Below are 26,026 nucleotides of genomic sequence, written 5' to 3' on the forward strand. Positions count from 1 at the left end.
TTGCTCTCTACAGCTAAGCTGTCTCTCCTGCTGCTGAAATGTTCTCCTTCTGGTGGCTACTCTGATCAATAAACTAAGGCTGGGTGGCCTTTGGCCATGAGGTCAGCTAGAACAGCCTGGCTGGGCTCACAGTGCTTAAGTACTTGGCTCTGGGACTCCTTTTAGCCCTGCATGTTTAAAGCTAGTATTTTGAGTATGTTTTTTTGTGCATTTTGCATGAAATAAAGCTAGAAATATACTGAAATCCATCAGCATGAGTATTTGAAAAAAGATTACTGGGATGGCACTGGAGGAGTACAGAGCCAACCTATGCACAGTCTCATCTTGCAGCATACTGGGAGCAGTTAACAACTGATGCTACCCCTGAGGCATTGTCTGAGTGAGGTCTATTTAATACAGGCCAAAACACTGTCAGGGACCATGCCTGCAAGTCTGAACCATCAGCAAATCAGTCAGTTCCTGGGCCTGTTCCATTTGGCAGTGTAGGTGCAGCACTTGTTGCTGAAGATTGGAGTGGTCACCTAACTGCGGCTGCGGCTGTAGCAGCTGCAAAGTAAAATGCATTTGCTAATTTGCCCCTAGCTTATAAATAGAAGAAATGTAAACAGCCATAATTTGAACATCTTTTCCATTGTTTCCACTGAAAGCGTCCTGACTGATTTTATGGTTTCCTTCCTACACATGAATTACTTACATCAGTACCAAGCACCCTAGAAATAACTCTGGTCACAAGAAGGACCAAAGCAGATTTGAAGGAAACCTAAGAAGCTAAGTGTCAAATGACATTTAGGTGCCTGTAATACCTGTTGACAACTGATATAATGTCTTACTGATAATCTGCCTTCCCAGCCTATCTTTCCTGAAGAGCCTTTTTCCACACTCTAAAGCACTCCAGTTGTGAGCAATCCCACCATGTCTCTGTAACCTCTGAAAGGTGGTAGTCCTGTGACTCTGCATGGACTTGTAAGTCCTCCTGTTTGTCTCCCATGCTGCCTGGTTTTGTGAACATGTACCTGACACAGGTTCCAGAGGAGAGCAGGAGTGTCCCCATCATGCTGTACCTGAGATGCTCCCCACATGCCTTTACTTCTCTTCAGCTTATGAGAACCCTCTGCCCAACACATCTTTCCATTACAGCTGGACATAGAGATGGGGGGTTGCCATTCAATCTCGTGACCTGATTCCTGTACTGGAGACTAATTTTACCTTTGAAATGATTCTGGATCATTTAAAACTGAATCTGAATAGATGAGATTTATATGGGTCATGTTTGTGTGTTTTGAAGTCTGTTTTTGAAGTCTGTATTGTTTTGTTAAACAGATGAAAGGGATTATTAATTTGACACTTGGAGTTACTATCTGTATATCAACTTTGTGTACAACATGTATTTTAATAATAGATTAATCCATTATATCTCACTTCATCTCAGAAGAGATACAAGCTGTTACTTCAGATGGTTTAACTCTTATTTCAATTATGTTCATTTCCTAAGAGTGATTGTACTGCTTCCGTTAAATCACTTAGCCAGTAGAGTAAGTTGCCCAGAGCAGATATAGACAACAACTGACTTTTCTTTATTAAGTGTTCAATACATCTTCCTTAGCTCTCCTGTGAATTCCCAACTTTTTCTACTGATGAAGTTTATTTGCATCCTTGAAAAATACTTATGATTCTGTTATGGTGACATCCAGCCGTTCATGGATGAACAGTAGGATGTTTAAATTCTTCCTGTGATTCCATATTTTTGTTTCTCTCTCAGAGTGCACCAAATTAGTACATGTCCAAGAATATATAGTATCTGATTGATTGTTGGGTATTAACAGGACACATACCTTTTCACCTTTTGGGCCTGCTTTTCCTTTCAGTCCTGGCAACCCCTGAAGTCCATCTTTACCCTAAAAGGAAAAAAAAAACTTTTTAATTAGACATTTTCTTTCATGTTGGTTGAACAGCTGTACACTTAGCAGCAGAGGCTGGATGTAAGGGTGCTAGATTCTAACTCTTGGTTTGTGCAGTGGGAGGAGGTGTGGGACTTGGCATAGAATGCCCCTGGCAGTGCCCAGAATGTGCCTCTCACCACATCTACTCTTCCTACAACCAAGTGACAGGGAAGCCTGTTTGGGGGGTACAGATGGAAACACTCCCAGGCTGCATTTGGATTTGACAGAGTGCCAACAGGACCGCCACAGCACTGATGGTGAGGATTTTTAAAACTAATCTTTGTAACACACTACTTCCAGCTGCTGCTCTGAGTGCACCAAATCATACCATTAACCTAAGGCTGCTCCCATCATCTACTAAAACATTTTTTTTGTCTTAACCAACCTGCATCTATTAAGTTTCTACCAACTAGGATCCTTCCTGAGGACATGCATCTGACAGGTAATGTGGGATACTAGATAGCATTTCACCCCATTTTCCATTCTAAACTTCACCAGTCAAATGAATCCCAAATTACCCTTCTTTATATCTTCATATTACCTACATACAGCATGCATATGCTCTTCCTATAGAGGCTTGTTCATTGGCTAGAAAGAACTCCCGCCAGCTTTAAAGTCAGTGCTATTATAAAATGGGGCTGCTTATGAATTCAGTTAGGACACTCAAGAAAATATTCAGAAGGCAAATAAATAGTATTTTCCCATTGGCATTTTGGGAATCTGGACAGCTGTGGTAATGGACTCTACTGGAAAAATTTCAGGAGTGCCCTAATTTTAAAAAAGGGTTATATAAAGTCATTAGGGAGAAAAATGTATCTCTAAGACTGAAGGGTGGGGTTTTTTCCTAGGATGATTTTTTCTGTAGAGTAATGGGTAGCGGGTTCATAGAAAAGTAGCAAACACATGACCAACATAAATGTAGAACATACTAATTTCATTGCTGAGTGAAGCCCCATCAAACCAATAGTAAAGTTGCATGGGTATATGTAAAATTGGAACCTAGATGCTCATGGACGAAAGAGTAGCTACAAAAAATACAAGGCAATGTGGCAAGACGTCTATGATAGAAAATAGGATTGTTTTCACAAGGACAAGACAATTGGTTTTGAAGCATTTGAATTACATTTGAAGAATTTTCTCTAAGACATATTGGTTTCATAGAATTTTCTTTGACGATATGCTGCATGAAAGTAGTCAGGCTTCTGTTAATACATAAAATATAAACTTCTTGTCCAAAAACACCCTAAAGACACATAGCCTGAGTTTTGGCTAAATATTTGCAAACTTAGCTACATTTCTTTGAACATACCACTGTCTGAAGGCAGCATTCAGGAAGGAGCTCAATAATGCATGCAACGAATGACTACTGAATTATTTTTCTAATATCTTAAAACACACCAGTTTCATTTGAGGTTCAGTTGCAGGGGACAAGGAAGGGTCAGGAAGCTCCCAGCAGTGGCACATATTAGTATAGAAAAAGAGGAGCAGACATGGGAATGGTGACAACCTCTGGGTGGTAAGGTCTTAGAGAGGGGAAAGATGCACAAAGTGGTAGCAACAAACAAATGAGAAAGGAAACAAAGAAGCCAGGCAGTAGAGCGTCAGCAGAAGACAGATACACAAGAGCAGCTGAGACATGCACAGAATATGACATCTACAGGTTTGTTATTGTGTGCATTGCTGAGCAGTACCTCACCACAGAGGATGCGTGTGCAGGCTATCAGCAGCTTGTGGTGAACTGACCCAGCCATGGGAGTTGTCTGGAGAAGCTGGGAAGGAACACCCCAGGAAGAAGACAGCAAATGTGACAGAGAAGGGTAAAGTAGAGGAACGCAGATAAAGGAAAGCAGGAATGATGAAGCAGAAGATGCAGTCAAATTACTGTACAAGAGTAAAGGGGTGAGAGGTACATCTCAAATCAAAAGTACTCTCAATTAACTACAAAGTTAATTGCAGCTGAGGTTAGGAGCAGGCAACATGGAAGCATGTGTCTATGGAGGGTCAGTGAAGCACCCCCCCAAGAAGGAGTCTGAGTATGTCCTCTTTTTGAAATTCCCCTCTGCAAAAAAAGCCAGCCTCACCAGAGCTGAATTCCTGGTACAGCTGCTTATGCCATGCCATGCCATGCCATGCCATGCCATGCCATGCCTCTTTCTTTGCAACTGGGAAATCATAAATTTCTCTTAGAGACCTGGATTTTGCTCGCTTGACAATCTGAGGATGTCAACTACAGCACCAGAACTGTCTTCTAAAGAGATGAGATGAAGAAAGCACTTCGCTGCTTAAGCCTCAATGTAGTAGAGCCTCAAAAAAAAAGTTATGTTTTTCTTAATTCAGTTAACCAAAATATGTATAAATGAGTACTTACGGGTAACCCATTTTTACCAGGAATGCCCTAAAATAAAACATCTTTGTTAGAAAGATAAATAAAACACTGTAACATAGAAATAACAAAAGAGAAAAGCAAGTAGTGATGTGCCGTGCAGTGACAAAATAACAAACCAGAACGATATCAAACACTATGGCACGGTGGGATGTTTTGCACCTCTCTTTAATCTCATGCCTCTTGTGCTGATGGTTCACAAGGATTTGAAGTGTGAAACATCCTGGATATAGAGAAGTCACTGAAGGAGGCCTGTGCGTCTTGTACCTTTGTACATGTTCAAACCTGACAGCTGGGAGGGCGCTGCAGTACTGCCCAAGGAGCTGGTGGAATTGCTGCTCTGAGAACATTTGTGTGTTGGCATGGCAGCTGTTTGCCTTTGCTTTCTGATGGCTGTCACTCACTAGGCCCCTGCGTGGCCACTGACACATGTGAAGTGCAGGTAGGATGCTCCTGAGCTGCTGGACTAAAACCCATCTCATAGAAGTGTAACTGGTGACAGTGTGCAAGGCTGTGCAGTTTCAGCTCTTCATGCATGTGTGACGGATCACTATTAACCTTTCCAAAATATGTACTTTCTTTCAACAGAGAGAAAATACTCACAGGCTGACCAAGTTGTCCAAGTTTCCCTGGAGAACCAGGAGGTCCTTGATCTTCATTTTCCACATCTCCTATTCCTGACCCTCCTAGAGATTCTGTGGACCCATCCTCTACTTCTTGACCTTTCTGGCCCTGAGCAATTAAAGTGTGAAATATGAAAAATGTGTTGCATTACTTGTCCCCCGCCCCTTTCCTCTCTCCTAGAGCCCTTGCTTTGTTCAATGCAGTCAGAACCTGGTAGGCACCATACAAACAGTATATTCCATTCAGCAAAGGCAATCCAAATTAAAGATCATTCATGCACCAACAAATAAGTTGCTCTCTGAGCTGGTCATCTAAATGCAAATGACTATGATCTAATTTCATATCCACAATAATCTGCCCTGTCTAAGTCAATAGTGCAGGTTTGAAAGATATCATTTTCACGTACTCAATCTGTCAGGGAGAAAATTGTGAGAGTTAAGATAGACATGTTTAGGAGTGCTTTAGCCAACTTCCCCAAGATTTATGACTCTAACAAAAGAGGGTTACATACTGGTTAAAAAGCTGCAGAAGATGAAGCAATGATAACAAAGAGTAAAAATGGACAACAGCAAGACTAAAATATTGCTAAACATTAGTATTTGGTTAAGAGAAAGTAAGAATAACAGAAGGAATAATTTAAATATTCCAGGAACAAAATAAGACCTTCCAGGAATGAAGCCTGGACATTATTACATATTTAAATTAAAATACATTATACAGAAAAACCCACATAAATCAGTATTGTATTTTGAAATAAGCACTAGGATTTACTCATATTTTATAGCACCAATGGAATATTTTGATCTCCATTGGCAGCTAATGAAACTAGGAGGGATGAAATACATCCTGAGTAACTCTCAAAGAATTTTTTCCCATCTGGAGAAGCGTTAGAAGAGAATCTATTTAGTTAAACTGTGGGTAGAGATCATAGCCTGAATGAGATAACGGGATTGTTGATACAGTGTTAGAGTGCTGAAGGAGGTAGCAGATGGTATGGCAGGACACCTCTCAATCATCTACCAAAGGTTTTGGGAGTCTTGGGAGATCCTGTTTACTGGAAGACAGTCAGTGTTATTCCAGCATACAAAAAGGGTGTAAGGGAAGATGAAGAACTACAGATCTGTTAGACTAATCTCAGTTCCTCAAAAATTAAGGAGAAGATCATACCGAGTACCATTGAAAGGCATTTAAAGAACACTGCACTTATCAGGAGCACTCAACATGGGTTCACAAAGCGAAAGTCCTGCTTAACTAATTCACTACCTTTCTATGGTGAAGTCACCCACATGAAGGATGAAGAGACAGAGGTGGATGTAATTTCCCTGGGGTTTTGTAAGGCTTTTGATGCTGTCCGTCACAGCATCCTTTGGGGCACATTTTCTGACTGTGGGATGAGTGGGTTCATGGTGTGCTGGGTGAAGAACTGGCTGCAGGACAGAGCTCAAGGGTTGTGGTGAACAGGGCCACATCTGGCTGGTGACTGGTCACCAGTGGTGTTCCTCAGGGATCAGTCCTAGGGCCAGTTCTGTTCAATGTATTTATCAATGACCTGGATGCAGGCTTGAATGCACCATGAGCAAGTTCACTGATGATTCCAAACTGGGAGGTGCTGCTGACTGTCTTGAAGGACAGGAGGCCTTGCAGAGAGATCTGGGTAGCTTGGAGCATTGGGGCAGTGATTAATAGCATCAAACTAAACAAGAACAAATGCTGGATTCTGCACCTAGAAAGGAGTAACACTGGGTACGTGTAAAAACTGAGAGAGAAGTGGCAGTAACAACTTTTTTTTTTTTATTATTATTTTCTAAAAGATTGGTCATTATCATAATATATAGTCATCTTGGGTATCTGTGTAGTGAAAAATATGTAGAAATTGAAATAAAGTCAAGGAAAACTTGTAAAGATAAGTAGCAAAACTACTTGTCACAGTAGATTTAAGCTTTAGGTGTCACACTTCTTAAGTCAAGACTGGATTTTTATTTCAAGAAAAATGTCCTAAAAAAGAAAAGAAAAAGAAATGGTAATAGTAATAGTTTATCTGGTATTTAGTTTATCTATTTATTTATATAAGCTAAGATTAGAAGTGCTGCTTTAAAAAAATGTGAACGCAGGCATGAAAATGTTAGAGGAATTATATTGGGGAGTTCTCCAACAAATACTGAAATTTCTTGTATGTCAGCTCCTATGGATGATCCTTAACTTAATGCTTCACCACTTGCTATCTTTTACCACAGTAAACGCAGGAACACAAGAAGACCCTGCAAGGAGCAACCTTAACCATTTCAACGAAACACACACAATGTGGAAATTTTATTCTAAATTTCTGTCATTCATGACACGGTGTCTTTTCAGGCAAAAAGAAGCTGTCATAACTGACTGTAGAGACAGGCTACAGCCTTGCATTGGGTCTTTGTTTCCTTGTCTAGGAGCCACACCCACAGGAGCCTAGCCAAAAGGAGAATCTAATTTTATAAGGGATTTGATGAAGGGTTCTTTAAAAAATGTGACTAGCTTTGATGGCTTGAATGTAATTTACAGTTATTCCTGGTCCTGGCAAAATGAGGATTTAGTCAGCTATTTTCTTTGTTTCTCACTTTCTTAAATTCAAACTGAAAAAACTGCAAAACTGAAAGAACAAATTCATTTTTTAGTCAAAAATCTCAAGCCCATTTCAATGGTTACAGATCCAAAGTTCTGCACAGTGCAAGTGCTTTTCAATCTGATGTCATGAAAAGACATTCAAGAACTTAGAAAGTATCTTCTATTTCTCCATGCTGTTAAGATGGAATAGATCAAGGTACCAACTCAGAGAAACACCTGGAATTCATGGATTTTCCTGTTCTTGGGACAAAAAGATTAGGCATGTAATAAACCCATTATACAGACCTCCTCTCTGCTTACTCCTGGCAAAACATCAGCACCAGAGCCATCTTCTTCTCTTAACATTTTCTGTGTGACAGTGGTAGACTCACTGTTGCCTTGTCCAGTTTCCATGACAGCTGAATCTAAATAAAATAATTATTTATTAATGAGAGTGCAAAATAAAACCTGCCCAGAGGTATTTATCAGAGACTGATGCTGCAAGTTGTATGAAAAAAGAAATTATTCAGATTATGACTAAAATATATTCCAAAAATTAATCTTAGTCATTTAACAGCTCTGAAAATTTTAAAAGAAAAGAAAAAAAGAGAAAGGTGAGAGTAAAATTACAAAACAAATGTCTATTTTAAGGTCACGGACTGTATTGCATTATCATTTTTTCCTCTAGTTCTAGTCTAATGGCTTCCTATTTGTCACCCATGTAACACAAAAAATAAGAGTTAAGTACAACAGGTACTATCTGAAGTATGTATAGAATTTAAATTGTAACATTGTCTTTGGCCTTATTAATATGACTAGCGTTTTTTAATGTTTTCTAGGAGTGCCCTGAAGTTGTTCTAGCCATGGAGGACTGGATTCCTCACTGGAATGAGTGCTCTCATTGCTTTGCTGCCTACACTTGCACCCAAAACACCCCACTGGTGCACTAGGCACATTCACATCCTTTGAAGGGAACAGAAGTAGGATATAGTTGTTTATTCAGTGGTGGTATTCAGTTTTACATTAAAGGCTGTGGTTTACTGTATCAGGTCATCAAATAAATACCCATCTTAAACCCTTTTTAAAGGGGCCACATGGCTTTAGAGCCAGCAGGACTATTTGCAGACTTAATGTATGATGTGACAATTCTTTTCTAGCACGCGGGATGTCCAAAACCATAGGATTTTCCTTTCCTGGCAGCACCCAAAATATGAGAGTGGATTTCCATACACAGGGAAATGACAGACTCAAAACCAGAGAATGTAAATGACCCCACCCCCCCAAAAAACCCAAAAACCCGAGGCAGTGCCTTTTTCTTTAAATTTAGCTGCTTCTGAGGTTTCTTCTGATCTGTGATTTCCAGAGAAATAATTTTCTTCCAAATAAGACAATATGGTTGGGGGGGCTTCCACTGGCTCAGCCAACGTATCTTCAGGCTAAAAAAAAAATCCCAAAGAAAGGTTTAGAGTAAAGGCTTATCACATATTTTAATGGAAGAATTGCTAGATTACCTTCCTCAAAGCACAGTAATCAGAACTACCACATGTATGAAGCAATACAGAATTTTGAGAGAAATTAGTGTAATACCTTTGGGCTCCATTCCTCCAAAGCAAGGGATGTACACTTGACAAACCCATAGAGAGGGAGAAAAACACAAGCAATGTACACTTGTCAGGACTGCATTTTTAAGTACAACTTTTGGCTTGTTTCATTCTGGCTCATCATTGCTTTACCTATTAAAGTCTCTTTATCTCAACCCACAAGTTTTCTGACTTCTCTTCCAATTCTCTCCCCATCCCACTGGTAGGGCAATGGGTGAGTGGCTGTCTGATGCTTAGTGGCCAGCTGGGATTAAATCACATATTTCAGAAGGAGGAACAAAAGCCAAAAGTTCTACTATTTCTGTGTGTAATTTTGAACAGTGGAGTAATTATGAAGATTATTAAACAGAAGCTGACAACAATAGCTAAATTGATATTTTTCTGTATGGAGAAGCTAGACATCTTTCCTGAATTAGTCACAGTTGTATCTAAATGAGAAAAAGTCAAGGCACAGTACGATTTCATGGATTAAATTTTGTGGTGTGATGTAAAATAGAGAGTCATCAAGCACTAGGTCATTTTGCTGCCGTTTGGAAAAACCCTAGCTGGCTGCAGAAATTCAGGAAAAATAAAGTGCACATCCTGCATCCAGTGAGAAATTACCCAATGTAGCTGTACTGGCTGGGGCCAGCTGCCTGTCTTTTGACCCCTTAGAGAAAGATAAGAGAGCAAGGACTGCCTCAAGAAGGCTCAGAACAATCTTATCAATGTGTAGAAGATCCTGATAAGAGGGAGTAAAGAAGACAGAACTAGATCCTTCTCACTGGTTGTAACCAGTGAAGGGAAAAGAGACAACGGACACACATTAAAATACAAGAAATTCAGGCTCTATGTCAGAAAAAATTTGCATTGAAACAGAGAGACTGTGGAGTCTCCATTCTCGAGGAAATCCAAAACCCACTGGCACTGAACAACCTGCTCACTGAGCAACCTGCTGTATTTGGCTCTGGTTTGAAGAGGGAATTGGGCAGGGCAATTTTCAGAGGTCCCTTTCAAACTCAGCTAGTCTGTGATTCTGTGCAAAGCACAAGGCAGGCCAAAATGAGTTTATTGAGATATACGTAAAAGGCAAAAAAATTAATAAAAATTAATTCAAACACACCAGGAGCAGGAAGCCAGGTCAATATTTATTATAAAGTTATAAAAAGAGTGATCAGGGAAATTGAAGTCTATAATACAAAAAAAAAAGATTTTCTTCCATTCATGTTGACCCTGGAAGAGTTAAAATTCCTGCAGAAAAATATTCTTGGGAAACTGAACAGAGGATCTGTCTAAAACTGAAGTCTTTGTATGAAAAGGTAGGAAACACAGTAAGTGCATGACAGGGCATCACAACCAAAAAGTACTTGCCCACAGGTTCTGTAAGATTCAACAGTGAAATAGCTGAAGTATGTGCTATATCATGCAAATGTGAGCATGGTTTCTGTGAAGTCATTTCTCAGAAACCTACTGATTTTCTCTAAAGGAACCAATGAGAACGTGTATTTAAAAAAAGAATGTTTGGTACAAACAGCATGGAAAACTTCATTGTGAGGAATGCACTGGAACATTTAAGCCTGGCACAGAAAGGCAGTGGGACACGATGTGATAAGAATCTCTAAATATGGTAAGAAACAGCTGTTTACTCTGTCATCCAGTTGATTAACCACCAAATGAGAGCCACAGCACGTTCAGAAGGGCAAGAGAAAGGTGCATGTCCTTCACAAAACATGTCATTAAATTAGCTAAGGAACTCTGCAGCAGGAATCTGAGGATGGTAAAATTCTCATGTGTTAAAAAAATCCCAATCAAACATGCAAGAAATTCAAGGATTAATAACTCAGCTGAGTTCCACTAGCCGCATATACTCTTGGCTCAAGCATTTCCTGAGATAAAAATTGATGCAGAGTAAAAGAGTGTTCCCAGTAAGTGTCATATATATTTTCCCAATCTTGTATTATACTCTTCTCAAGCTCTGGTTACTGACTGTTGTCAAATAGATGAGATTTTTTATCTAGCACAGTGCCATCGTTCTCATGGATGGGTGCACGTTGTTCTCAGGGGAGCCTTTGAAAATTGACAAATATGAAAGCTACTCATCAAATCCAGACCCCACCCTTTAAAAGAGTAATATTAAACCAGAATTTTAAAGTAAATAAATCAAATAGATTTACCCCTATGGGAAGACGGGAAGATCCAAGGGCTTCTTGTGCCTCAGAAACATCATGTTCTTGAATGCTGCCATTGCCACTGCTGTCCCCTGAAGCCTGTGCAAAACCCAGTTATGGGAGGAAATTCATAAAAGTCAGGGAGAAAAGCATGATCTCCAAGGAATCGGCTATTTAAATGCATAAAAAGCCCCCTTTTTTTTGGTTGGCGAAGCCTCAGTGTCATTATGTTAACTTATTTCAGTTCTTACAGTATTCTATCAAAATAACCCTTCAGAAAAATAAAAGCCATAGTTCATTCCCTGAAAGGTGTTTTCGACCTTTCAGGAAATGAAAATAAAATGATACTTTTTTAAGAAACAGGTTTGGGGGTTGTACAGGAAAAAAAATCCCTCCCTCCCCCGATAGTTTTAAATATGATATATGTCTCCAAGAAAAAAATACTACATATAGTGTTATGAAAGATGTCAAATGGAAATTTACTTTGAAATCTCTGAGGCATTGAGGAAGTGTTTATAAGAATACTTACATAAGGGTCATCATCTTCACAATGATCTTCAGCAGCCCTTGGGTCAGATTTGATTGTCAGATGTTGAATCGAGCCCTACATGGAACATCAAAAACATTTCAAGGAAGTAATATTTTAAGTGGCATGTGTGAGGGGGAGTGGGGGTGAACGGTGGGAATTAAAGCAACAAAATACCCCAAACTGTGTTCAGATTTACTTGGAAAATGATCTGAAGTATGAAATTTTATGATGATAATACAGATTTAAAGATGTAAATATGTTTGTACATTCTCCTTTTGCAAAATGCAGAACAAATTGAAGCTGCCAGAATATAATGACTGCCATGTCCCAATGACATTATGGTCACCACGCTGCATGGTTAGTTCCCCAGCCGAATGATCTAGTCCTGGATTGTGTCCTACACTCTGTAAAACACTGTCTGCTTTTTTTAGTGAAGAAGTGTGTTGCAGCTCTAGAAGTGGCATGTGAAAGCCCCTAAAAATGGAGACAAAGGGTGGGAAGGGAATACCAATAAGTGATGAAGTGGGTCAGGAAGAAACCAGTTTAAAACTTTCCAGAGAAGAAATAAAGGAGATGGATTTTCTGATAACAAATGTTTCTTTTTTTCAGAGTCACAAACTGTACTTCTCAGTCTGACATGCTGAAGGAGCAGTAACAATTCCATTTTAAACATTTAACTGTTGTTTCTGCAAAGACTCAAAGTGTTTTAAGAAACGTGGGAGATGTTTTGTTATTACAAGATTTCACAGAGTTAGACATGATGCACATGTAGGGCACAAAGATGGATATTCAAGTCAAGAACCAGTTTACATATAACACACCACACAGAATTTTTTAGAAAGGAGTAAAATTTGTCATTCTATCTTAAACAATCCTATAATTTCTGTACCTTTAAAGACCATAAAACTCAAGCAGTTGGTACCTCCTGAGTTTGCTGGCCTTCTGAGGCAACAGCTCAGTAGTCTCAACCATCCTATTTCTCTCAAAATGTAATGGGCAACTCAGATATTGAACAATGTCAGACTGACAGAACAGTTCACTGAAAAATCGTACATGAAACAAGCACAACCAATTAAACAGTCCCCTGGAAGTGATAATTTTTTCACAGTACAAGTGAATCACATTTGGAGAACACATTTTTCTCCTCTTGCTCTAATCTGTGGCCCTGAATGGTAAAGGAAGCAAAATGGAGAGCTGTAATGTTCCCCCAATGTTACTGCTAGCCGATTCCTCCAACTAGGAAAGTCTGCACGATAGGGATGGTAGGTATGAGATACTTTATTTACTTTCTGGGTCTTGTGGCTGCTGGTGCCTTCCCTGTTAAAACTGGTTTGCAGCATCTGGCATTATCACTTATTCAGCTGTACTTGGTTGTTGTCTGGCTTCCGCTTTTCTTTACAAGCATCAGGGCTTTATTTTCCTTTGGTTTCAATAAATCTGATGATAGTTATGTCCTTTTGTGTCTGACAGCCAGAGCCTTAGACACATGAATTCCCATTAGCCAGAGCAAACCAGCATCTGACATCTATTCATTTGCACAATCTGCTGAGATTTGTTTCTGTTTTGGGCAATTAATGTAAACAGTTCTTGGCACAGAAACAGAGTTTGAGCGAGGTTCAAGCATTTAGTTTTTCTACCCAAAAGCAATTGTGACAGATGATACATGAAAAAATAAAGGCACAGGAACCTAGAGTACAAGTCACAATTAGTGCTAATGAAGCAATCAGAGTATTGGCTGAAATTTACGTACTCAATATAGCATACAGAACAGCTTGTTTCAGTGGAAATACATTACAGTGTCATCCACTATATGCATTTCTGTCATCATATTTATTGGTGATAATCTCAGCAAGTGATCATCACGTGCGTTTTCCAGGTGGGATAGCAAAGTGGTTTCCTTTTCTTGAATGTTTCTCAATCCTACTTAGTGATCAGGCATTCACAATACTCCAGTCTTCCTATTTGCCTAAGAAAGGTAGCACCAACAGGCAGTTTTCCTGCATATCACTTTCCACCCCTTATTTGCTGCTAATCAATATAGCTCTGTGATTCTAGGTGCTTAGACTGGTCAGACAAATGATAAAAGTACATCAAATTTGTTGCTTACCAGATGGAGCTCGCAACCTGCCAGTACCCCTGAACTTTGGAAAGAACATATTTATTCCCTAAAGAAAAGGATTCACTCTGCTTTGTGCTACTGCTTTACTAGTTTAGAAGAGACATTAATCTCACAAAGCACAGTACAAGTTCTGAAGTACAGGAAATACAAAAATAAGACAAATAAAGTGTGAGGTTCCCCTTTCCGTTCAACAATAAGTTGATCTTACACATAGTGGCTGCTCTCAGTGGCTGAGAATTTCAGTCAGGATGCAGCAGGAAGGATGCTTGCACTCAAGCTAAGAGGGCTTGGGAGCCTTGTAGTAGTGGTTTTGGTGCATTCTATTTCCTAAAGCACCTGATAAGCTACAAATAATATATAAACTGTAAAAATACACATTTATCTTCCAAATATCTTTATCTTTGATGGTATCATTCTCCTTCTGATGTTGAATGTGAATACCTAACTAATAAGAATTTAAAACTTTCACTTTATAGTAAGGTATTTTCAGAAATTAAGAAAATGGATTCTCTGAAATCTGCCCTTCTTAGAAAGGCCATAAAATTTTATGTGACATATTTACTTTGAAATTTATAATATTCAAATGGAAGCGTGAGCTTAATATCTGGACTATCAATAAACTTCTGAGGATCTCAGAACATTGTATTTTAAACCAGAGGTTATATAACTGCGCTGCCCAAACCCTAGCTAGGTATGGAAAATAAAACCTATGTGATTTGACCCTCATTTGGGATATAACCACCATAAGCAGGCTTTCTTGGGTAGTGAGTACATGCATTAAACAGTGAGAAATGTGAATTTGTCAGACAGCACTTACTGTGAACTTTTCCAGTCCCGTGGCTCCCGCATTACCGACAAATATCCCAGAGCCAGATTCAAATGCCAAGGTCCGAGCAGACCTTTGAAACTGAAGCCTCTGATATTCTTCACAATCCATGAACAAAGCAACATCATTTCCCTCAACAGTCACTGTAAACCTATTCCACCTGTTAGTCATCACTGGCACTTTAAAGGAAGCAGCCTCTCGGGAGATATGGGATCCAGGCTCTGTGTAGTACATGATTATTCTCTGGGTGCTGTCATCAACTGGTGAAATCCTCAGTCCCAGGTAGATTGTTTTCTGGAAGGCATCTGTTACTGCAAAGAGCACTCCTCCACGATCACTGTTTGGTTTCACGGTAACCACAACAGCGAAATCTCTGTAGAAAGGCGATGGTATTATAGCGCTGGTCAGTCGGCCGATGTTGGAATCTGGACCAAAGCTGTAAGCTGGGAACCCTCCATAGCCCGTGACAAAGTAGACAGAAGGAGGAAGAGGGACTCCTATTAACTCCGTGAGGTCAAGGTGTCCTTTTGAGCCTCGTTCTGTGCATGAGAAAAAAACGTGTTATTTATCCTTGAGGTACACAGAGCCCATTTAATTTACGTGATTTAAGAAAGGCCTGAAAAACTGAAATGTAGTGTTATAATACCAGGAACATACTTCTAATACTTCAGGCCACAGTCCAGGTAGTGTTTAAACACATGTAGCTATGTATGCACGTCATTCTTTGCCCTTTGACTAACAGAGGCTACTTGTATGCTAAAGGAAGGCACACGTAAATATTTGGTGAAATTGAATGGCAACAAGGATTTCCTGCAACATGTATTTACTTCAGCTGTCCATAAACTGGAGAAAATGCTGAATGTGCTTGCATAGTGGATTCAGTGGAAAACGAGCAACATTCATTTTCTTAAATAAATTGAGATTCTTTATTGTCACAAAGACAGCAATAGTTCTCTACAAACAGCATGGCACAGTTTCACAAAATAGGATAAAATTTACAGTGGATTTGCTTGCAAATTACAGTTACCTGTGTCTACAACAGAGGTCAGATTTTATTTATGCCCTATTTTCACGTTTATCTCCTTAACTGCACTGCCTAACAAATACTATTCAGCAACAAAAACTCAGTTTTGAAATGAGAGTATTTACGCTCTGGCAAACAGGAAGAATTATGTATCTCTGCCAAACATGCCCAGAGAGACAACACCTACCATGCAATGAAGGAGCAATGATAACAGCTAAATATCTGCACCCAATTTTAACCTTGGGAAGGCATACTCTAGCAGCATAGCAGAAACGGAACTACCAATTTTCTTCTTCTAAGAAGTAAAAGCAAGCAAAAAAAGATAACATTTTTAATCATGAGCAATTCAGGTCTGAATCTATGCACAAATCTGCTTTCAATTTTTAAATTTATTCAGTTACCTGTGACTGTAACAGCTATATAAGCTGAATAAATCCAAATGGAATAGTAATGGAAAAGATATGACAGTCCATCTGAATACTGCAAGCAAATTGAACTCAAAATCTTTGCTTGAAGTACCTGATTAAAATCAGGCAAAATAAAAGAACCTTACTCTTTGCTCTGTAAACTGGCAAACTGGTTCTGATTAAGAGCTTAGAGAGTTTCTTTAGCTGCAATGTGCTTCTGTTATTGATTGCTCATATGCAGTACCAGCCTGGCCTATGCATGGCCAAGTGTCTTCCATTGTACTAGTGGATTTGCAAAGAAACTGTAAAGTGTTTTTCTGGTGCCAAAGACGTTATAGTACAGTTGAAATAAATCCTAATCTATCCTCTTCTCTGTACTTTATAATCATAGAATCGTAAAGGTTGGAAAGCCCTCCAAGATCTTTGAGTCCAAATGTTAACCCAGCGCCACCGTGTTCACTACTTAACCATGTCCCCAATTGCCATATCCACACACCTTTTGAACACTTCCAGGGGGAGCTCATTAAATGAAAAATAGGCTGGTGTGCTTCATACAGAAACAATTGCCCTGAAACATTTTTGAAAGTATAGATGTTTTGTTTGGAAACAGAAAAACTAGCTCCTCATTCAGAAACCAAATCCCTTTGACACTTCTAAATGCTTTGCCAGATAGATTTTTTTCCCTTTCCAAACAGCTTGAAAAGTGGATATACTTCTTTTCTGGCCAAACACAGCTAACGCTATTTTGATTGTGAGTCTAATACTGGGTCATGTTTTCTATTCACACATACATACACATAAAGGAACCTCCACTACAAACAAAATACATAAGCCATCACACAAGGGTAAGAAGGTAAAGAAAGTAATAATCTTGAAGGATAATATAGGAACCCTACACAGATACCAAACCTACAGCCAAAGAGCCATGGCAAAGTAACCAAGAAAGGAGACGGACAATATCTAAGGTGTCCAGCAATCAGGCTTGGACAGCAGGATGCATCCTAGGAGCGAAACTAATAAATACAACAGTAATTTCACAATTCCCATTCTCAAGGGAAGATTTGGTGATTGGAAAAGAGCCTGTTCATTCTCTCCACACAAGGTGTGGAGCTGCAGTCTAGTTGCAGTTTCCCAGTCACCCAACAGTAGCACACAGAGCCCCAAACATGAGCTCTTTCAGCACAGCCTCTGACACAAACAAAATGTATTTGCAAAAGGTGGCAGCAAAAGACAGCAAAGAATCAGGATTTTCATTTGAGTAAAATAAATCAGAAGGCCCAGCAAAAGTCTGAACTTCAGAGAGGCTGGGATAGAAGCTTGCACCTATCCACTGCAGAAAATCAAAACAAAACAAGAAGCGTCTAGCCAAATTCTGTACTTACAGCTCATACCCAGCTCTTAATGGATTTATGTGGACCTAGAGACACAGTTAGAAGCAGAATACAGGCCCTACAGCCACTGGTTTTCAATTATCTCTGACAAAATTAATGTCTCCCTAATGTGGTTGTGTTAGAATAAAAATACTCTCTTATTCTCTTACATAAATAGGTAAATGCTATGCTATTTTAAGTACCTTTAAGCCAGCAGAGCACTATGTTGCACCAGATTAGTTTTGTTTCAAACACTACTAAGGCACTGGATATTGGGGAGCATCCAGAATTCATCCCATTTATATCCATGTTTCCTAGACCTGAGGCACTGGAAGGTGATTTAATATTAGCTATATTTTATCTCAACAAGTATAACCCCATAATTTTTTATAATTTAGAGCTATGAATTGTGCTGTACTTTGCATTTGTTGCTATTTGTTACTGTATGTTATAGTTGGAATTGTTACAGAATTTGCTGATAGCTGGTCATTCCCACTGAGTAGCTTCAGGGACCATCTGAGAAGCACCAGTGTGTTGTAAAAATCATCCTGTAAGTCAGTATATGGAGTGTTTCAAGACTGCAGATGACAACAGTAGGGGTTAGGTAGTTGGGTTTTCTCCTTGTATTGCAATTTTTTGATGTAATTATTTAGGTGGGGTGGAATTTCAAACCTTTGGGATCCAAAATACTTTTTCACTGCTCACAGGGGATGGCGTATAGAGGAAAGAAAAAACTTACCTGCATGGAGGCCTACTGTGTTTGTTTTAGCTGTTAAGCACAAGCACAGTATTTATATACTATAAATGGGAATGGAGGTGGAGGTCCACATTCATATAATTTAACTTATTACACACCCATCTGTGACTTTTTGGTTAGGAGCCTCCTTTCAGATGAAGTTTCTGGCACGCACAGCACTGCTCTCTGGACTGTGCACATGTGTGACCTCATCCTGGTTGCCTCCTCCTCATGTTTTCTCTCATGGAGCAGGGTGGTCCCAATGCTAGGCCTGATCCAAAGACCTTGGATGATCAAGCTGCATCATAGAATGGTAGAATTCTTTGGGTTGGAAGGAACCTTAAAAGTTATGTAGCTTCAGCTCCTCCCCCATGGATAGGGACACCTTTCACTGGACCAGGCTGCTCAGAGCCCCATCAAACCTGTCCTTGAACACTTCCAGGGATGGGGCATCCACAGCTTCTCTGGGCAACTTGTGCCGGGGCCTCACCACCCTTGTAAGGAAGGAACATCTTCCTAATATCTGATCTAAACAAACCCTTCAGTTTATGTGCCTGACCACTACATGCCCTTGGGAAAAGTCCCTCTCCAGCTCTCTTGTACTCCAGTACCCTTTAGGTACTGGAACTTGCTATAAAGTCTCCCCAAAACTTTCTCTTCTCTGGAGAAGATGCTATCAGGATGCTATATTAAAATCTACTTTAGGAATATGACTAGAATCCAGAATTTTCTTACAAGTAGTAATTTAAAGCACAAGATTATTCACTTGGAGTAGGGCATTTGTATTTCCTGTTCTCTATAGGAGCTCATCTAAAATTTGGAATACCCACAGTCCCTGTTTCTAGCTGATACACCACACTTTGACACAAACTAACTTCAAAGGTGATATAAGGCATATTATCACACAGGCTTTGGGAAACTACTACAACAGAGTCAAAGGCTACAGGGTTACAGATAAGGACACTGTTTGTCAGTCTACTTTTATCCATGGTTTCACCACTAGAAAATAGAAGCAGAGTTCAAAGGCAAGGCCCTCACCTCTGGCATAGACAGAACTACCCATCTCAGCCTCACTTTAAAATACACAGTCCCGATGTCCCAAGTCTGAAAAAAAAAATTAAATATTGACAAGTCCTTTGAGCAAAAGAGTATGATAGGCACCGGTATGGTAAGACCAACCCAAGTCACACTACTACAAAATAAACACACTGCTGTTGTCTTCCTTGCTGTGAGAAGATGCTTGAGCTGGACTATCTCAACTACACGAATGCAAAGACTGAAGTTACAATTGTTTGTCATATTTGGCCCCAACCACTTAAATTTTAGCAGTAATATTAATTCAACTAACATTGAGGATTGTCCCATGTATGTTTCCTATTGTTTTGAGCTAGAAATGCCTGTTGACACAATTATTCAGGTAAATCAGCTGCCACATTTAGCCCAATTCTGCTCCAGGTTAATGAACTGTCATGGGTACGTAAGGGTCAGAATAACATGCTCAAGTGGTTGCTATTTGCTAAACGTAAGAAGTCAACCACCCTGTTGCTAAGACTATGACAGCTGTTTTCAACTCACTCAAGGGAGCGCTTGGATGGCTCCACACAGATGGGAGTGGGATGGATGCTGGCTTTTGAATGAAATCATTATTTTCCCTTTATTTTTAGCTTAAGTTCACCTAGTGTTTCCCCCGTTCCTCTTCAGACACTTTTATTGGAGCTGCTCCTGGCCCATGCCTGTAAAAGTCCGTTCACTCCATGGTCATTGACTTTCATCCTGTGCAAGAACACCTCATTTCACTGCTGACCACTGCTGCATGAGCCTTGCTGGCAGCTCCTTTTTCATGTTCTTTTAAGGAAATGAGATGAAAGCAATATTCTACAAAGGCTTTCATAACCAAACCAGGCTCAGAGCAGCCAAGATCAGGCACTTCCCTATCTGTAAACTTGAGCCAAGCTGACCCTGCTTCCCTGTCCTCTTCCAGTCCAAATAATGATAACTCCAGGTTATAAGCTCCCTTTCCAGCAGCATAAATAAACCATCTCTGTCTCAACAGTGCAGTGCCTCTGCTGTCTCTACTCCACATTCAAAGAGATGCTGTAACTGTAATAGAACATTATTTTATATTGAGTGCAGTTAAGAGGTGCAGTAAGAAAATTGCTTCTTCCCTGCTGCCAAAGTGCTTTTATTTTGCAGTTAACAAGAAATATTTATAGCAATTCCATTAAGCAGAGAAGGATTTCCACATCTACCAAATAAAATTTAATCAAGTACTGAAAAGAGGAAAAGAAGCGGAATATTGTAACACAGTCCCAGATGTGCTGCATGAAATGGAAGAGGCCAGCATCATTGCTGCTACCAGGAAAAACAGCATTGGCTCTGCTTTCCCAGCTTAAACTGATATTTAGCTGCCATTAACACACTCTTGGAAATCATGGATAGAATACTAGTATTAAAGGCTGCAGCATTTCTTTACAGATACCTCAGGAAACCTCAGAAGCCCTTTCTAGTCAGGCTGCAGCCAGCAGGAGCTGAGGTACTCACTAACACGCCAGAGCAGGGCCGGTATTCCTTTGTGAAAACCGCTTTCCAACACTTTCTGCCAGCTCCAGCTCCTGCTTCTACATCGTTGTCATTCTGCCCTCTACTGGGCGAAAGTGCCTAAATATAGTTAATTAAATAGACATTTACTTTCCACAAAATACTATTTGGGGGTTCCTTCCCACCCCCACCCCCACCCCCCCTTTTTTATCTTGTTTGAGAAACTTTATTTCATTACAATGCTTTAAAACTAGCCACCACCACCAAAATGCTGTCTTCCATACAATTAGTTTTTCTGGTTTTTTTTTTTCTAAATCTAATATTGCATTATTTTCCTACTGTTTTGTCAGTTGTTCTACTAGAAGGTCTTCCATATATTTTTCGGCACTTTTTCTTTGTACATACACCCAAGGCTTTTTAATGTGTACTCGATGAATTGTTCTCCTAATAATGACAAAAATCTATGTTTCAAACACATCGCTTTCTTTGAGCCGCAGCAGTAGAGAATACAAAATACAGCATAGACACTAAATATTCGTTGTTTTTCTTTCCTCAGAAACAGATGAGAGGAAAAAGTGGGAAATATTTAGCAATTCAACTCAGTAGTGAGGCAAAGCTAACTGAGCTGTTAACCAGGTCAAGAGACTGAAATCACTATCTGGAAACTCAGCGTCCTGTTTCTGAGTTTGCAGCCCCCTGACATGTCTCTGTACTTGCTCTACTCCTATCATGCCAGGTTCACACTCAGCTTATGAGGCCTTTTGAGCTGTTTAATTACCTGTAAAAGGTGTCCTTTTTCTCATGCTAATCCTTCGGGGATATACCAGGACTTTTTTCTTTACAATTGCATATATTCCGTATATTCCATATGCATTAGTGCAAGAAGCAAAGGCACAGATGGCCTTCATTAAAAAGATTTCCAGACTTGCTAGAACATCCAGCCTCCTAAAGATAACAAAATTAACCTGTATAAGAATTACAGAGTCTGCATCGAATATTGCAGCTGTCCAACAGTAGGCACCTGTGACCAGTTTGGACACTGACTATATGAAATAAAATCTCTATGTGGTGCACATGTGTAACTGTGGTATGGGCAGTCTGACTGCCAGCTAGAGGGACAAGTAGCCTTTAATGACTGCAGGAGAGTGGGAGCTTTTGCATTTCACCACTAGGAAGCAACACAGCACTTCATAAATCAGATGGGAACTTTGGCTGAGGAGAGAACATTATGAATCACCAGTGTCAGTGTCTGCTGTGCAAACTCTTCTACAACTTCTAAGCTAGGATGTTTTAATTTCCATTACATCCATAACAAAGCAGATGTGAATTATCATGTTGCCCTTCTTTCACAATGACCTTGAAAATCTAAGTACATTGTCTTCTGTGTATTTTCGGGGGGGGGGGAGGGGAAATATATTGCTGTTCTTGTTTTCTCTTTCCTTCTCTCGTCTTTATCTTGAATTTTAAGGGAGAAAATTCTTGCAAGGTCATGTTCAACACCCTCATTGCAAAAAAATTATATATTTCTAAGATGAGGAAGACAGTTCACTTCTAAAATACTGGCAGTGGCAGCTGACACTTTCCTAGATTTACCAGTCATACATGCCAGCAGAGAGTCTCTGCCCAAATGTGGAAAAACAGACACTGACATTGTCTGGCACACTGACCTGAATATAAATTCTCATCCCATATAAAGAGATTGAATGGGAAGCAAGGATAGAGAACACTTAATCAGCAGCTCCTGCAGTTGTCCCGGCTGTCTCTGCAAGACCCTGTCTCCACTGCAAGTTTCTGTCATAGAACAGGGGAGTAAGAAGGATATGGGCAGGTGGGATTTGTGAGTTACAATTTGCTTGATGAAAATTAGAAACCTTCAGCTAGAAATGCTCCTTCACTCCTCCCACCAGAATGACCTGAACACTACCTTCTCCCTGTATTTCCCATGAGTATCATGCCTTCCTGCTTTTCCTCTGACACTGTAAATGACCCACAAAACTCTCTCCTGTCAGGAAATCCTGCTCCAGACAACCACGTGCCCAGTCAGTGCCTGTGTAAGAAGACAGAGGTCATGCTCCCTGCTCAATCCACTTTCAGGACATCTGTTTCATCACAGCAGTAGAAGTATGTATGCTCAGTGAGCCTTCAGGCCAAATTTGCATGTTGTGTGCAGTTTTATCTTGCAAGCAGAACCTACCCAAGAACACCCAAGGACAAGCACTATCTCCAATATGGTTGGAAAGGCTGTTTGCAGGGAGTTTATGAGTGAAACATGAGAGAAACAAGGTGCTGACAGATATTTTTGTAGCTTCTACAGTCTGTAATGGTCTCTCTGTGGTGGAAGCTGACACATCTATAACACATCATCAGAGCTTTGGGCGAAGCATTATGAGACCTTCCTCATACAGCTAAGCTGAGAGTAGAAAATCACTTCATTCCAGTTCAGACTAGATGAGAACAGAAAAATATAAGTATTGCAATAACTGAGGTTATGTTTTGGATTTTTTGTTTTGTTCTTTGTTGTTTCGAGGTTTTGTTGTTGGTGGTGTTCTTTATTTTTAAAAATTAAGGGCTATAAACCCAGTAAGGTAACAAAAACTAGAGGATTTTTTATACATCCTTGACTCTTCCACAGCACTTTGAGATTGGTGGACAGTGTTCCTCTCTCTGATGACTAAGCTATCCATCCTTTTATGTTAAGCAACAAAAGTTGATGTTTTGTTACTAATATTTTATTTTCAAGTCATTAGGAGGACTTCTATATTCTTCCAGGAACATCCCTTTCATAAATGTTCTTAAATTTATGCACCTGATATTTATCATTACTTTTTATCCTTCTAGGTGTATTCTCATGTATTCTCTACACTATTGGATTTATTAGCTAATAGATTTTATTTATAAATGGACAGGATTCAGAGAAGTTGAAAAAAGATTGTGAGGTAGAAGATATGGGAACAGTAAATACTAAAAGTATGTCTTGTATTGGACATCAACATTTCTGACAGCTAAATGCTTTTATAGCATGAATGCACCAGTAAAAATGTAGAAATAAAATCCAGCCAACATAATCCTTCTTTTTTCATCTTCCTTTTTCCCAAGAATTTAATTTCCCAAGAGCTGTGTTACAGTACTTTTATATCTTAGTATAAATCACATATGCTTTTATTATGCTCCTGCTTTTTTTTGCATTTCCCCAGTGAATACACTGATTTTTTTAAAAAAAGTTCATTGATTTTAAATAAAATACCATAAAAATGTCATTTCTAGTCAAAAAGCTCTAGGTTGAAATCCTGGCTAAAGTCCTAAGTGAAAGACCTTCTGGGTTTAAAATGTTTTCTTGATATAAATTCTTAGAATTTTGTGTTATGATTGGATTCTGTTGCCAGGAAAGCGTCAACACTCACTAAAGCTTTTCCAGCATTTAAGACAACTTATGCAAATATGTTGGTTCTCCAAACAGTCCCTCTCTTAGTGGGACACAAGTATGTTTCCCACCCTTAATCTGTTCCCGATCCATGAGGTTTGTAAGGATTTAATGGCCATCAGGCCTCTGTGTCTTTGTCAAATTTGGTGAACAGAAGTTCAGACTCAAAGCAGACTCAGGAATCATTGCACAGACACATGCTGCAATAATTTTTGCATTGTTTCCTAGTGAAACCAAATTAAACTCAAGGCATCACTGTAATACCTGCCTACAGATCTCCTCTTGAACACAAGTACAACGGGTTCTTTTTTTCAGCTCAGTGGAGTAACTGCTTTTACTACTTACAAACCACACATTTCCCACTGGGGACCTCACACATGGTCCCATGCAACAGTAAACTAAGCAAATCTGATTTCAGCTACATGACTTCATACACAAATATTTTGCAAAGCATCTATTAGAGGAATTGTTATCTTCATTAAGAAGAATGTAGACGTTTTCTTTTGAAGATGAATGAAATAAAAATGAGATGCTGGATACAGGTATTTCGCCCCATTCATACAGATGGAGTAATGCAGTACAGTGACTTTACTTTCACCTGGATTCAAATGTGCACAGCCTTATACATTACATTATCCATGTTTTTGGGACTTTCTTCACAACCAGAAATGCTAGAAGTTCAGAAAAAATCCTCAGATATAGACCTACTCACTGCTGCCTCTGTCAGATAGCTCCAAAAGCTTCAATCAGTTCTACAAACAAGATTTATAAATTTTTTTAATTTCAACTGACATACTACCATGGAACACCAATAAACTGGACTTTAAATTTTTTTTTCCAAAAAGATGTCATGCAGAAAGTGACCATGTTATGAAATATGTTATTCTATGTAGATGATGACCAGAAGTTTTTCCTCACAGTGTAGCTGCATTTTCAGGCATGTATTCCCCCTTTTCACTCCATCCTTATCTACTGCTCATCACATGACCAAAAATGCAGTCTCAAGCAGCACTTAAGAAACTTGAGAGAGTTGAAACCAGCTTTCACCCTGATTCAAAGCTGCATTTCTCTTGTGCTATTTGCAAGGAAATATGAGAGGAACAGTGTGGCAACATTGGAACAGCCCCATGGATCAGATCTTTCATCAATGCGGTTCACTGTTTTAATCAGACTCTAGCATGTAAATAAAATTTTCTACATTTACCAAAGCTTGAGTTATCTAGCTGTGACATCACTGATCACTGCCTGACAACTAAATCAGAGAGACCAGATTGCCAGGTAGATCATAATTAACTTTAAGATCACTGACTCAGATTGAAGTAGAAGATTTTCCAGCTTGGTAACATTAATTTTAATAGCTCTACTATCATGCAGAATTATTGAACTAATTTGGAGCTGTGTGAGCCTCTTATTGCCCTCCTGAGCAGTTCTCCACTGCTTGTATACAATGTGAATTAATCAATAGCTTCTGTCTAGAATAACTGAAGCATATATTTTATTCAGGATTTAAAGTTGTATGACCAAAGTGGAAAAAAGGAACTTTTTTTTTTAATCACACTGAGGATATATTATGTTTTACATGTGCATGGCCAAAAATAATTTTATTTCCTCCAGAATATGTAGAGAATAGACAAAGTCTTCTTTTTGGTAAATATTATATTTTTAGTTCACTCATATGTTATTTGAGACAAGAGCTGAAAATAGACAAAAAGATAAAAGTAGAATACAGCAGTAATTCTTTGGTCTTGATACTTGATATACAGTTGAAAGTCTTTCCCAGA

The 26,026-nt window shown here is 39.3% G+C and overlaps 1 protein-coding gene across 3 annotated transcripts in view; it reads right to left on the reverse strand.

Moving 5' to 3' along the window:
• Positions 1-26,026, reverse strand: part of COL15A1 (collagen type XV alpha 1 chain) — a 116,538-nt gene that overhangs the window by 63,646 nt on the left and 26,866 nt on the right. For all 3 annotated transcript variants that reach the window (XM_048295976.1, XM_048295986.1, XM_048295972.1), the window contains exons 3-10: positions 14,741-15,288; positions 11,805-11,879; positions 11,282-11,374; positions 8,837-8,963; positions 7,834-7,952; positions 4,927-5,055; positions 4,309-4,335; positions 1,833-1,895 (exon numbers count right to left, since the gene is read on the reverse strand). In XM_048295976.1, the coding sequence (XP_048151933.1) occupies positions 1,833-1,895; positions 4,309-4,335; positions 4,927-5,055; positions 7,834-7,952; positions 8,837-8,963; positions 11,282-11,374; positions 11,805-11,879; positions 14,741-15,288 (1,181 nt within the window). The remainder of the gene's footprint in view (positions 1-1,832; positions 1,896-4,308; positions 4,336-4,926; positions 5,056-7,833; positions 7,953-8,836; positions 8,964-11,281; positions 11,375-11,804; positions 11,880-14,740; positions 15,289-26,026) is intronic.

This window comes from Corvus hawaiiensis, chromosome 1, assembly GCF_020740725.1.
Source record: "Corvus hawaiiensis isolate bCorHaw1 chromosome 1, bCorHaw1.pri.cur, whole genome shotgun sequence".
NCBI classification, from domain to species: domain Eukaryota; kingdom Metazoa; phylum Chordata; class Aves; order Passeriformes; family Corvidae; genus Corvus; species Corvus hawaiiensis.